The following is a 13,255-nucleotide window of genomic DNA, read 5'->3' as shown; positions in this document are numbered from 1 at the left end:
TAGTAAAGCTGGAATGACCGAGGTTCATTCTACTGAGGATGAATACGAAGTAAAGGACAGAAGGTGACTGATATGGTATGTTTTATTAAGGTGTAAGCCTGAAATGATCGTAGCTTCCTTTCAGAGGGAAAACACATCCCCCTAACCCCTAAGAAGTGCACAACCAAAGGACTGTGTATGCATTGTCTTCTTAGTAATCCAAGGGGTAAAAAAGAACCCAGAAAGAAATCCTCCTCATTGCCTTCACAGGGTCTGTCTTTTGGTAGCAATTTGGTTACTTGGCAGTTGTAAGGAAAACAGAGCCCTTTGCCAGTGTTGGCAATAGCCAAAGATGCCAAGAGGCACTACATACGCTACCACTCAGTACTTTATCATCTAAATCTTGCATTGATGTATTTTGTATGCTTGGAAACACCAGAGGAACTAGAAGGTTATGGTATAGAGCACTGAAAAGGTTTTTCCATTCTGTTATGTAGCTAAACATTGGAATATCTGCTGTATCTTTGCTCTGGTCCTTCTTTCCTTCTTTGCTTCGGTCTTCACTGCTCAGCCCAGCCCTCAGGAGTCCCAGGCTTTGGGGAAAGTAATGGGGAAAGAAGACGACTTCCCCTGGGTTGAGGAGGATCGAGTGAGGGATCAATTAGGTCAATTAGATATTCACAAGTCTATGGGCCCCGATGGGATGCATCCAAGAGTGCTGAGGGAGCTGGCGGAAGTAACTGCTGGGCCGCTCTCCATCGTCTTTGAAAGGTCGTGGAGAACAGGCGAGGTGCCTGAGGACTGGAGGAAAGCCAATGTCACTCCAGTCTTCAAAAAGGCAAGAAGGAGGAGCCAGGGAACTACAGGCCGGTCAGCCTCACCTCCATCCCTGGAAAGATGATGGAACAGCTCGTTCTGGGCGTCATCTCAAGGCATGTGGAGGAAAAGAAAGCTATCAGAAGTACTCAACATGGATTCACCAAGGGGAAATCATGTCTGACTAATCTGATAGCCTTCTATGATGAATGATGGCATGACTGGACGGATAGATGAGGGGAGGGCGGTAGATGTGGTCTATCTTGACTTAAGCAAGGCGTTCGACATGGTCTCCCACAGCATCCTCATAGGGAAGCTTAGGAAGAGTGGGCTTGATGAATGGACAGTAAGGTGGATAGATAACTGGTTGAAAGACAGAGCTCAGAGGGTCGCGATTAGGGGCACAGAGTCTAGTTGGAGGTCAGTGACGAGTGGTGTTTCCCAGGGGTCAGTACTGGGTCCAGTCCTGTTCAATATATTCATCAGTGACCTGGATGAGGGGATAGAGTGCACTCTCACCAAGTTTGCTGATGACACAAAGCTGGGGGGGGGTGGCTGACACACCAGAAGGCTGTGCCACCATACAGAGAGACCTGGAGAGGCTGGGGAGTTGGGCAGAGAGGTACCTTATGAAATTCAACAAGGGCAAGCATAGGGTGCTGCACCTGGGGAGGAATAACCCCATGCACCAGTACAGGTTGGGGGCTGACCTGCTGGAGAGCAGCTCGGTGGAAAGAGACCTGGGAGTCCTGGTGGACAACAGGATGACCTTGAGGCAGCAATGTGCCCTTGTGGCCAAGAAGGCCAATGGCATCCTGGGGTGCATCAAGAAGAGTGTGGCCAGCAGGTTGAGGGAGGTCATCCTCCCCCTCTACTCTGCCCTGGTGAGGCCACACCTGGAGTACTGTGTCCAGTTCTGGGCTCCCCGGTTCAAGAGGGACAGGGAACTAACTGCTGGAGAGGGTGCAGCAAAGGTCTACTAAGATGGTTAGGGAACTGGAGCACCTCTCTTATGAGGAAAGGCTGAGGGATTTGGGTCTCTTCAGCCTGGAAAAAAGACGACTGAGGGGGGATCTTATCAATGCTTATAAATACTTAAAGGGTGAGTGTCAGGAGGATGGGGCCAGGCTCTTTTCAGTGGTGCCCAGTGACAGGACAAGAGGTAACGGGCACAAACTTAAGCATAGGAAGTTCCACCTAAACATGGGGAGGAACTTCTTTACTTTGAGGGTGGCAGAGCACTGGCACAGGCTGCCCAGAGAGGTGGTGGAGTCTCCGTCTCTGGAGACATTCCAAACCCGCCTGGACGCGTTCCTGTGCACCTGCTGCTCTGGGTGACCCTGCTCTGGCAGGGGGGTTGGACTAGGTGATCTCCAGAGGTCCCTTCCAACCCTACAGTTCTATGATTCTATGATCTATCTTTTGATCAAAACTTAAAAAAGCGCAAATATATCCAAGTTTAAATTCCCTCAATAGGTTACAATCCTGCAGCAAAACTGCAGGCAGTCATGAGCCGTGGGGGAAATCACACAAAGTTCAATCTGAAAATAAGTCTATACAAAACTATGCAACTCCATACACTAAAATCCACTGTGCTTATGTACGTGGGTGTACCCATTTTTTAACTGTAGTACTTATACTGCTAGTTTGGACAAGCAGCAATTTTAGCTTTTAAAATGAGAAAAGAAATATTTCTACTTATGCATTTTACATGGCACATTGCTTTTTACAGTCTTCACAGGACATCAAATATTTTCACTATTTGTTTTAAATCAATCCTTGATCCAATTTTTTTTTTAAACTGATATAGTTAAAAGCAGATTCAAAGACACATTTATGCTTATAGTGGTTCAGACCACATGGTTAAGTATCAAGATGTTCAGTAACATCTGACTTCTATGTTCTATTCCTTCGCAAGGGGATAACTTTTTACCTTCAGCATACATGAGCTATCAACAAATTTTAGCTCTATTCTAGAACATACTCGTTTTTAGCAGAAACTACTACGTGCTATGCACTTACTCTGTAAATTCAAAGCCTTCACTCTTCAGAGGTAAAAGAGCTGAGGAAAGGACTATATTCTTACAAAAGAAACTGCAGGGTGTGTGTGTTTTTTTTCCACAAACATCGTTTTAAACTGTGCCTCTTGATTTGCTTCATATTTACCAAGAAATCTTTTTTTGTTTGTTTTTGAAGTACTAATAATAAACAGTTATGCTACTCCTCAAAAGTCACACAAGACATTATTTCCTTCTATTTAATTTCAGGTGCCCCTCAATGCCTCATTCATGTATAATGAATGCAGACTCCAGTAGCTGACAGCATTATATTTCACTATAAATTAGGACTCCAACCTAGTAATTTGTCTCGTATTTTAAGAGAAACCCATATTTTACTCATCATAAGAATTCTATTGACTGTAGAAGCTGCAGTTCCCAACAAGTGATAGCAGATGTTAAAAGATATGCCAGACAGTACATGTACATAGCTTGCCAAAGAGGAAGAGGGTGCAATTTAGCAAAATTCTGTATCATATGCAATACATGTAGGTAAACATATGTTATGTCAAATTGGAAAGTATGGTAAGTAAAGCCTGGGACTGAATAATCTTAAGTAAATACATGCTACACTTTAAAACCATAGTGACAGAACAAAAAGGATTTAGATTTAAGTAGACTAAGATGTTTTCCTACCTCCTCAAAGGAGGTGGGAACTCTTCAATCTCTGCTGGCATGAGCTGACTGCAGATACCCAGGGTACCCTTCAGTCCTTCCCTATACACTACAAGACATCTTCATTACGCCATCTAACCTTCTGCTATTTCAGGAACTGTCTGCCGACAAAACCCCCTCCAGCCATATTATTTTTTTGGGTCTCAACTCTATTCCTGTATAATAAACCAGATTTTTCTCTGTTCACATTGCAAACGTTTAACTTCTTTTGGAAAGATGAAAGAAGTAATACCAAGATGAGATAAAGGTACTGCTTTGCACATGGCAGTACCAAGAAAACAAGCATAGTGGTCAGAAACACAATGACGTTCAATGGTCCCAGTAAAAAAACCCCACTCTTGTTCTGGAGTGTACCAGTAGTACTGTTGTCAAAGACATGGGCTCAGATCATTATTTCACAAGGTAGTTTAACACATTTGTAATTTTAAGGACATTTTAAAATCCTGTTATTTCAAAAACAGTCAATTTTTTTTGCTGCATCAGATATCTAATTCAAGCTGATCTTAACAAAAACAATGCAAATGACCTTTTAAAGATGACATCAAGCAGCTCATCAGAAAAAAGTAAGCCTAAAAGACATTGAGGTTCTGGAGCCTGTCCGAAGAAGAGCAAGGAAGCTGGCAAACGGTCTAGAGCACAAGTCCTGTGAGGAGCAGCTGAGGGAGCTGGGGTTGTTTAGCCTGGAGAAAAAGGAGGCTGAGGGGAGACCTTAGCGCTCTCTACAACTACCTGAAAGGAGGTTGCAGCGAGATGGGCATTGCTCACTTCTCCCAAGTAACAGGCGATAGGACAAGAGGAAACGTCCTCAAGTTGCACTAGGGGAGGTTTAGGATGTATATTAGGAAAAATCTCTTCACCAAAAGGGTTGTCAAGCATTGGAACAGGCTGCCCAGGGAAGTGCTTGAGTCACCCTCCTTGTAGGTATTTAAAAGACGTGTAGGTGTAGTGCTGAGGGAGATGGTTTAGTGGTAACTTGGCAGTGTTAGGTTCATGGTTGGACTTGATGATCTTAAAGGTCCTTTCCAACCTAAATTATTTTAGAAGCATGAGGAAAAGGTAATCCCTCAACACAGGAAGGGCTATAAAGAGAGTTATGTCACATGGACAACACCTTGATACGCCCCACAGAATAACCTTCCCCCCTGTCTTGCCCCCACCTTTCCAATATGGATGGAATGACCTATAGCGGGAACTACAGACTCAGGTTAAGCCTAAATAGGCTTCATTCCCAATTCTGTCAGTTGAACTAACTTCTCATGGTTAGATCACCATTTTGAAGAAAAGGATGCTAATGACCATGAACCTCATTCCAGAGGGATACAGAATCTATATAAAACTAGCTAAATCCACAACGATTACAGAGAGTTGGGAAAGAACGCAACTTCTCACCTGCTTTGTGACATTGGTGCTAATGTCGGAGTTACAACCATTTTTGTTTCTCCCTATCCATGTAACTTTTTTGTAATGATATACTGAGAATAAAAGAACCAGTCAATGCGTACCAGGCAACTACTTGAACAACTGGAAGTGGGAGGCAGTAAGGCCTGACTGACTTCAAAGATAGAAGCATAGCTTGCTGTGCTGTTACTATATTGCCTTTGGGTATTCTCATGTAAACTAAATGCAGATTGAAAAATCATTCTGAAGAAACCTCCCAGCACCAACAAAGCAGAAGTGTTATCAAAGATTTGTGGGCTGTATCCCAGGCGCTGTAGCATTTTATTTTTGTCATTGTTCAGAGTAAGTCCTAGGCTCCTGGAGAAATAACAAATCTGAAAATCTAAAGTTTTATAAGGAAAAAAACAAAACCAACAGGTGGCCCTTACAGTTAAAAAGGATGAATTACACTCAACATAAAAAGAAATGAAGAAAATGTAGAAAGTCAAATATGAAACAATATCAGTGAAGTTGATGAAATGTTCTAAAAGTGCCAGGAATACAATTCTAGCGTTCTTTGACAGATCAGAGCTCAGTAACATAAAAATACACTGTAATCAATGGGATTTATGCTTTTGGAGTAAAATATGTTGATGTACACACAGACACACACACTTGCACAGACACTCACAATGACACACCACTGATACAGGGAAGATGACATTAGGTCAAGAGGAATGGGCTAGCTAGTACAATTCTCATTTAAAGTACATACTTTATTAACCTGAATTTCACTTGATGATTCACCATATCAGTACTATGCTTATAAATACTCAGAAATGACAGAACATTAGTTAGAAAGAAAACACATGAAGTGAAAAAAAGCAACTATCACAGTGTCATGCAATCTGACGCAGAATTTTGCATTGTTGGTGGATGCATAAATTTCTCAAAAATGAATCTTAATAAACATAAAAGTTACTGTTAGCTCTTATTTGTATTAGTCTTGTGTTTAAGAGGCCCAGTCATATATCAGTGTTATGTAAGGTATTATAAAAACAGGGAACAAAAATGCTTTCTGCTCAGAAGACTACATATAAGACAAATTCTCTATATAAGTTTCTATGACAGAGGAACAGGAAGAACAAGAAAACAATGAGATGGTGCTGACTACCACAGTGATCTATATATCCCAGGAACACAGAAAGTGAAATGCAAATATATGAAGGAAGTTGAAAAAGGAAGGTATTTTAGAGAATGAGTATGAAATAATGCAAAAGAAATTTTAGAATAGCCTCTGCTTTTAGTGTTCTTTCAGATATGGCCTTCCAGAGAAGTTACCTTTTAAAGAAAAAGCATACAGCACTGGTGATGATGATCCAGCCCACCTGCTGAAGGAATTCTTCAGACAGTTCTCCCTAAGGCTTGGTCAATGTTCTTCTACACTACTTGGGAAAGGAGTTTCCATTGCAGTGTGAGAGACAGTCCCTCCCACTCCCTGCGGCTGAGCATGCTGCCTCTGCTGGACTGGGATAAAAGCCAGATTTGGTTCCCCAAATAGCAAGGTGCTTTTCCTGCCAACATAGTTTCTTTTTTTTAACAAATATTTTCCACTTGCTTTTGTCTTACAAACATATCAACTAAAGGATAATTAAAAATAGGAAGACAAGGTATTTTAAAAATGAGAAAGTATTATTTCACATAAGCATAACATGTTCTGAGTTTACCAAGACATCTAGCACACACACACTTTCTGATCTGTTTTTGCAAAAGAAACACATTCATGTTCCACTAAAACATGTTCCACTTATTAGTTTTAACATAATCAGCAATCAAGAGGGTAAGGACCAACGTTGATCCCAAAAGCTTGAACCACACTATGTGATTCACATAGAAAGCCATTATTCAAATTTAGATGTAGAAAAATTAGATGATTCATGAAAATATTTAAGCTTTTTATGCACAGCTGCTGGTTTGATTTTATTTTCTATATCATATGATAGATATCCCACCAGTCTATTCATGATTTAAAAGAAAAGAAAAGAAAGGAAGAAGGAAATGAAAGCATCCTGAAAATAGAAATCAAAATGCCTCTTGCTTTGTTTTTTCCAAAGGATATAACAGAATTGTTAAATTAATACACTTTGCTCAGAAAAGAGCAAATCAGGGATAAATGTATGAAGAGCTTAAAACATTTTCAAATAGAGAACTATAGTATCAGCAATAGCTGGACACTGCTGAATAACAGATACTTTTACAAAAGACATTAAAATTTACCGTGCCAACGTCCAACACTGAGAGGGTAAACAGAACAAACCAAAACACATCCAGTAGAAAGCTTTAGCCAACCATGTAAGAGGCTAAACTGAGGTCCCAACAGCATTCTTTCTAGCAAAAGAGAAAATATGTTTCCTTAAAAGTCTGGACTTCAGGACTAAATCTGTTTGGATGACTGAGCTCAAAAGAAATACTCAGGGAATCCTAAAGCGTGCATGGATGCATGCTCCTTTGAAACATTACCATTAGCAGCAAGCAAAGAATAACAGACATAAGAGAAAGATTCTCTTGAAAAATCAGTATGCCTTAAATATATGCCCTATGAACATAAATTAAACTCTAAAGGGAAAAAGTGGCTACACATACAGATGTGATGCATATAGCCACTCCAAAACTTATTTAATCTCATTTAGTTAAAACTGTACGCGTGTAATGTGTTATGCCAGCAAAAGGTAAAATAAACTTTCTTCAAAGTTCGTAACGCTTCTATTGCAGGTATACTTGCAGAAATAACAACACTTACCTTGACGATTTCATGTACAAAAATAATGTAACAAACTTTTAAAATTAACAGCCAAAAGATGTCAGCCTAGAGAACTATCTGACTTGGGACAGACAGATGCAGACAAAGCCAGTAGCAGAGAGAGGCCCCACTCAACACAAAAGCTGATATTGTTCTCCTGCTGAGTGAAAATCTCACTTGTAAATCGAACGACATCTGCATTCAGAATCACCCACAGAAAGTGTCCCTGGAGAGGTGACCAAACTACTTGACTCAACAGAATAAAGATTCCTCTTGTCTCCTTCAATGTAGGCAGCTGCATAAAATAGCAGCTTCTGGTTTTACTTTTTAGCAAACCTTGCTTCCTTTGATGCACCGATAGAGGTGAAACACAATGTAAAGATCTTTCCCCATTAGGCACAGCCTTGATGCCCAGTATACTTTTCAAAACTAATAATCATTCAAGTAAAATCTTTTGTCATGCTACAGAAAACAGCCAAATGCTAATGTCTCCAAAATTAGTAACCTCGTCACATTTATTTCCAACTTCTTTATCAGTACTGCTGACACAAGACAGCAATGCCTCCCAGGATCTCTTTCATTGAAGTCAATAAAAAAACCTTAATCAAAGCATTTGATAAGGCTTCTGAAAATCCATCAGTAATAGAAAATAAAAAAATAATAAAAATTAATATAAAGCTGCTTCACTACTTAAATTTAGCTCTGTTTTTCCATAAAGTTATTTATATCCTTTACTTAACTTTATTACATTCTTTATTATCTAAATTGGATACCAGAATGAAACAATCTATAAAGCTTTATATAGGCATAAACGCAGACAGTTCTAAGTCACACACAGGAATGTCCTACAGCATTCACCAAAATTTTGGTCATCACATTTCTAACAGAAGCGAGGAAAAAAACAAATCTGTCCAACCCAGAGTTACTCTTTTACTTTACAAGAAAGATCAATTAATTAAACAATAAATATTTTTTTAGGTAGTGTATATTTCTAAATGGTTGCTTCTAGAAGGCCCTTTTCTTTCCTCTCCCCAGTAAACAAAATCAAGTTTTTAAAAATGAATTGTGTAACTTTTGTACAGGAAAATGCCACTCAAAACAGAAGGATTCTGTAAAATGATAACAAAATCACACAATGAAACTATTCAATAAGGCCACATCAGGATATGCTGGTATATTGCAGCATTTGGCCCAGTTTGAATGTAAATTACTTTTTAAGTAGTTGGCGCCTTTCTCCCCCTTGTTTTGAACAGCTTTGGCACCCAAGTAAAATGGAAGATAGTGTTAAGATAGCTACCTAAACAGACACATATATAGATGTAAATGAAACAATTAAAAATAACCAATACGATGATAGGAACCCTGCTTTCTATGGCCTTCAGAGGTGCCTGTCCTCATAACACCTAATGAATTACTGAGAAAGACGACTTCGATTTTGTGATCTATATCACCCGAAACAAACAACATGTGGGTAACTTGCACTCTTAACATAAAGACTGTCCTTTCTTTTTTTTGCTTTCAGAAAAACAGTTAGTCCAGAAGCAAAAGAAAGTATTTCAGCAGCAGGACTGAAATCCTGATCATGTGCCTAATCTAAAAATAAGGATAACTCTTGAGAAAGAGTAGGAACATGAGAACAAATTTAACTGTGGAAAAATGCCAAGGAAGAGGAACAGTAGTTTTAACGCGAAGTGACAGCCACAGCTTCACAAGAGATTATAAAATTCCTACTTAGTGGAATATAACGCTTTACAGGTGACTTGTTCTGGTGGCCTCATTAACCCCAAATACTCTGAGAGGAATATACAGTGTCCCTGACAGAATTTCGTCCAAGAACAACTAATGATTTTTTTCAGAGTTCTGAGAAAAAATGGAATAGTATCAATGCATAAGCAGAAATCAATCATCTCCCGCATTCAATATACTGAAATAATAAAGCTACCCTTTCAAATAGTACTTTCTGTAACTTCCTTCAGTCTTTCAAATCTGTATTTCACAACATTGCAATGTTTTAGAATTTTATTTTGTATTATTCTGATCAAACTATCTTTGGGAAGATTCTATCATCCCCCTTCCACATAGCATAATAAAACAAGAAGCCTTTTTGATAGCATTTTGTTCTCAGAAATATGTTATAGTGTGCATTTAAATGTATCCCTTCCTGTCTAAGAGAATGACCATGACTTTTAAATAAAATAATGGCAAAATGGTATGAATTCATTGCAGTTTTTTCTTGTTTAAAAGGCTACAGCAGACCATTACAGAAACATGAGATCATTAGGCAAGTACTATGAATGAGACTGGTACTGTAAAAAACAGAAAAAAGCAAAAACATTACAGAAGCGTGAGTTAATGTCTGCTAGACCTGTCACATGGCAAAATAATTAACCTAGGGCCTTTACCAAAGCCCAAGAGTTATAGGACAACATAATAACTGTAATTAATACCTAAAACCTTCCCACATGAGTGACACAAGTGTTTTGGTTCTTATTATTACACTCATGTTATTGTCTTCCTGTCCAGATTTTTATTTCTCATTCTTATTACCTGATCACCTTTCTATACTGCAGCATGCAGTATAAAAAGACAATTTAATTATTTGGAACACAAGCTACAAGAACATGCACTGGGAAAAAGATTCATATTTTAATGCAAATTGCAAGATGAATTGTTAGAGATGCAATTCAGGGAAGTCATGAGCTCCTAAACCCTTCTTCCTGCATGCTTCATGTAATTTCATTCAATGATGGTTTAATGTAAAATGCATAAACAGTTATCAAGAACAAAGGTTAGAAGAACTGTAGAATCTCGTGCCAGAGTAATGCCCTCATCACTTAACAGCTAATTATGTCAGGTTCCTTGAGTCATACGGGCAGCTACGTTGTGGGGAAGCTTTACCAGAAGGCTTATGTTCCCACACAGGCCAGTTCAGAACCCTGCAGCTGGGTCCTCTTCCAGAAGGAAGTATGTGTGTATTTGAATCCTTAAAAGTTGAAGCATGCACAGAATCCAGGTGGCCCACTATTCACCAGTCACCAAACAAATTGTAAGAAGTGTACAAATCATCTACAGATGGTGAGGGATGGAGTGTAAGCCTGCAGTGGTGCTGAAGGTCCCTGTTTTTGCAGAGAGTTGAAGTTCCACAAATACTTCTACCTCAATATGATACGTATGTTTTCCCAAATTCACACGATTTTGCAGAAAAAATACAATGTATTTGCTGGTTAGGCCTTCTTGGTTAAAAAACTACTTGGAAATACAAACAGGATTTCTGCATGTGACAAGATAACATGAAACTCTGAAAGCAGGAAGTCCTCAAGGCACAGAAAGATAAGAAGCGTGCAAGCCTTTTTTCTGTCAAACACCAGACTATTTGCTTTTCAAAATTATTTTTGTAAAATAGAGTGCTTTAGTTTTCTGGTAGAAAAAAAAAATAAAATCTATGAACCATCTGATATCACAGTTGATCTGTATGTGTAGCCAGACAGTTAACTATGCTTACAGACAGATGGTGAAGAAACGGGAACCAGATCCTGATGATGCCTACCAGGAGGCAGGATGTATTCAGGATAAAACAAAATATTATCCAATGAACAACAGATACAGAAACGCATTCAAATTGCTTATCACAGAAAACTTACATCTAGTAGCGTGTGAAGATGCTGATCCTGGAAAACACTGTGAAGAAAATCTAAATCTTTTTCGCTGCAATCTGTAAGTGCATGAATTTCTTCCAGGCTGTCCAGCACCTGTGAGACTGCTCCTATGGGGCAATAAACAGGAAAAAAAAGAAAGAATAAAAATCAATAAAGCAAAGACTCATGGTAAACTGAACTTTGGAAAAGGAAACTTTCGTTTCATCTGGCACAATGGGAACAGGAACTTTAAAAAGCTGGAATTTTTACAGGAAAACTCACTGAATACACTTTACGTATATCAACAGTGCCCACATATAGTGTAATTATACAAAAGAAATGGTTTAACTGAAGAGAGGTAAAAACCTGTTGTTATTAAGCTTAACTTTGTTCTACTTTAGCCTGATTTCCAATGATGTCTTACAAAGTTACTTGGATTATCTGCCCAACTGCCTGTCCTCACCATTCTCACCCCAACTTTCTCTTTTTTCACTTTTTGAACTGCTGGCCGATTTCAAATACATATTCCAAATCAGTAAAAATTTGGAAGAACCAATGCTCTCACAAATTCTTTTAAAATCAGCATCTGGATAGAGGAGGGAAGAGAAAGACCTGACTGCTGTGTCCTCCGGGGAGCAAAAAAGCTGTAACATGAGCTCTGGTTTTTGTTCTGTTTGTTCTGCTTGCCTAGTTATCTCAGACCCAGTTATAGCACTTGCTGCCTTTTGACCAGTGGATTGTTTTGGGTCATAGGAAGATGGGGATGATTTTTACATGGCATAAGGGTGAAAAGAGAAGCGAGAGGGATATGGGGACAAAAAGGAGAAAGAGGAGGTATTACGGAAGGTGGAAGTGCATGAGGAGAGCTGAACTCACAGCAGGGGAAGATACAGGATCACAACACAAGTTAGCCTTACTAGAATGCTCACTTTGGCTTATCTAAACACCCACAGCCCACGGTTTCAGTTTTTCCACAGTGGTATAAGCATCTGGAAAGACGGTAGCACACACAGTGTTAATCTGCAAAAATGCTGGTGTCTGACAATGAACTGCTGAATGCTTTTTCATAAACAAATTCTTAATTCTGGATACAGAATTATACAGATACCCCTTCTGTATTTCACTAATTTCTCCTTAATATGTTTATTCTGTTTACTTATTCATTTGCCAGTGTCCTTTTGTCAAGATAGATAATATACAAAAAATTGCTATATTTCCTGAAATTCCATCCTCCTTAACTCAAACCCTTTTATAATCTATTGCATTTTCAGAATGTAATAAAACCAAAAAACCTAACCCCCTTAATGACACAAGGAAACAAGTTAAATTCACTTATTTCTCTCAAAACCTTGAAAAATTGGAATAAACATAACAAAATACACAAAAACGACTGTAACAAACGACTTGTGACCTCATGGCTTAGAAGGACGAGTGAGTTACAAGTCTAGAAACTCTTGCATCACATTTAGTACAAATCTCAACCTAGGATTCTCCTCACAGTTCCTTACACACCAAGGATAAGAACGAGAGTATTGCCCTCACTCACAACTCATGGCTCAGGAGAAGTAAGACTTAGTCCTCTCCCATTAAATGCGTCTGACTACTTACTTCCTACTGATGTATTAATTTGTTCCTTTAAAAAAGTAGTGGCTGGTCAGCAAATAAAACTAATGGTTTGCCTTATTGTAGTTGCTGTGTGTGGGGTCAGGTGCACTGAAGAAAAGACCGCTCCATCTTTGATATCGAATCAGCGTTCTCAGCTGGAAGGAACTGTCCATGTTCCTCTGCCTGCGCCACAGGGAAACCTGAGAAAATACAGGGACTAGGAATCTGCTGGTAAGAGCATGGAAAGATCACAGCTAAGCCTCAAGGCAAGGAAGAAAAACATTACGTAGGGACACAAAAGGGAAGGCCTT

General features: G+C 39.2%; 1 protein-coding gene across 11 annotated transcripts in view; it reads right to left on the bottom strand.

Moving 5' to 3' along the window:
• CASK (calcium/calmodulin dependent serine protein kinase) overlaps positions 1-13,255 on the bottom strand; it is a 223,053-nt gene that overhangs the window by 53,834 nt on the left and 155,964 nt on the right. For all 11 annotated transcript variants that reach the window (XM_074603666.1, XM_074603622.1, XM_074603576.1 and 8 more), the window contains one exon: positions 11,346-11,467. In XM_074603666.1, coding sequence (XP_074459767.1) covers positions 11,346-11,467 — 122 coding nt within the window. The remainder of the gene's footprint in view (positions 1-11,345; positions 11,468-13,255) is intronic.

The sequence above is a fragment of the Larus michahellis genome, chromosome 1 (assembly GCF_964199755.1).
Source record: "Larus michahellis chromosome 1, bLarMic1.1, whole genome shotgun sequence".
Classification (NCBI taxonomy): domain Eukaryota; kingdom Metazoa; phylum Chordata; class Aves; order Charadriiformes; family Laridae; genus Larus; species Larus michahellis.
This window is presented reverse-complemented; position numbering and strand designations above follow the sequence as displayed.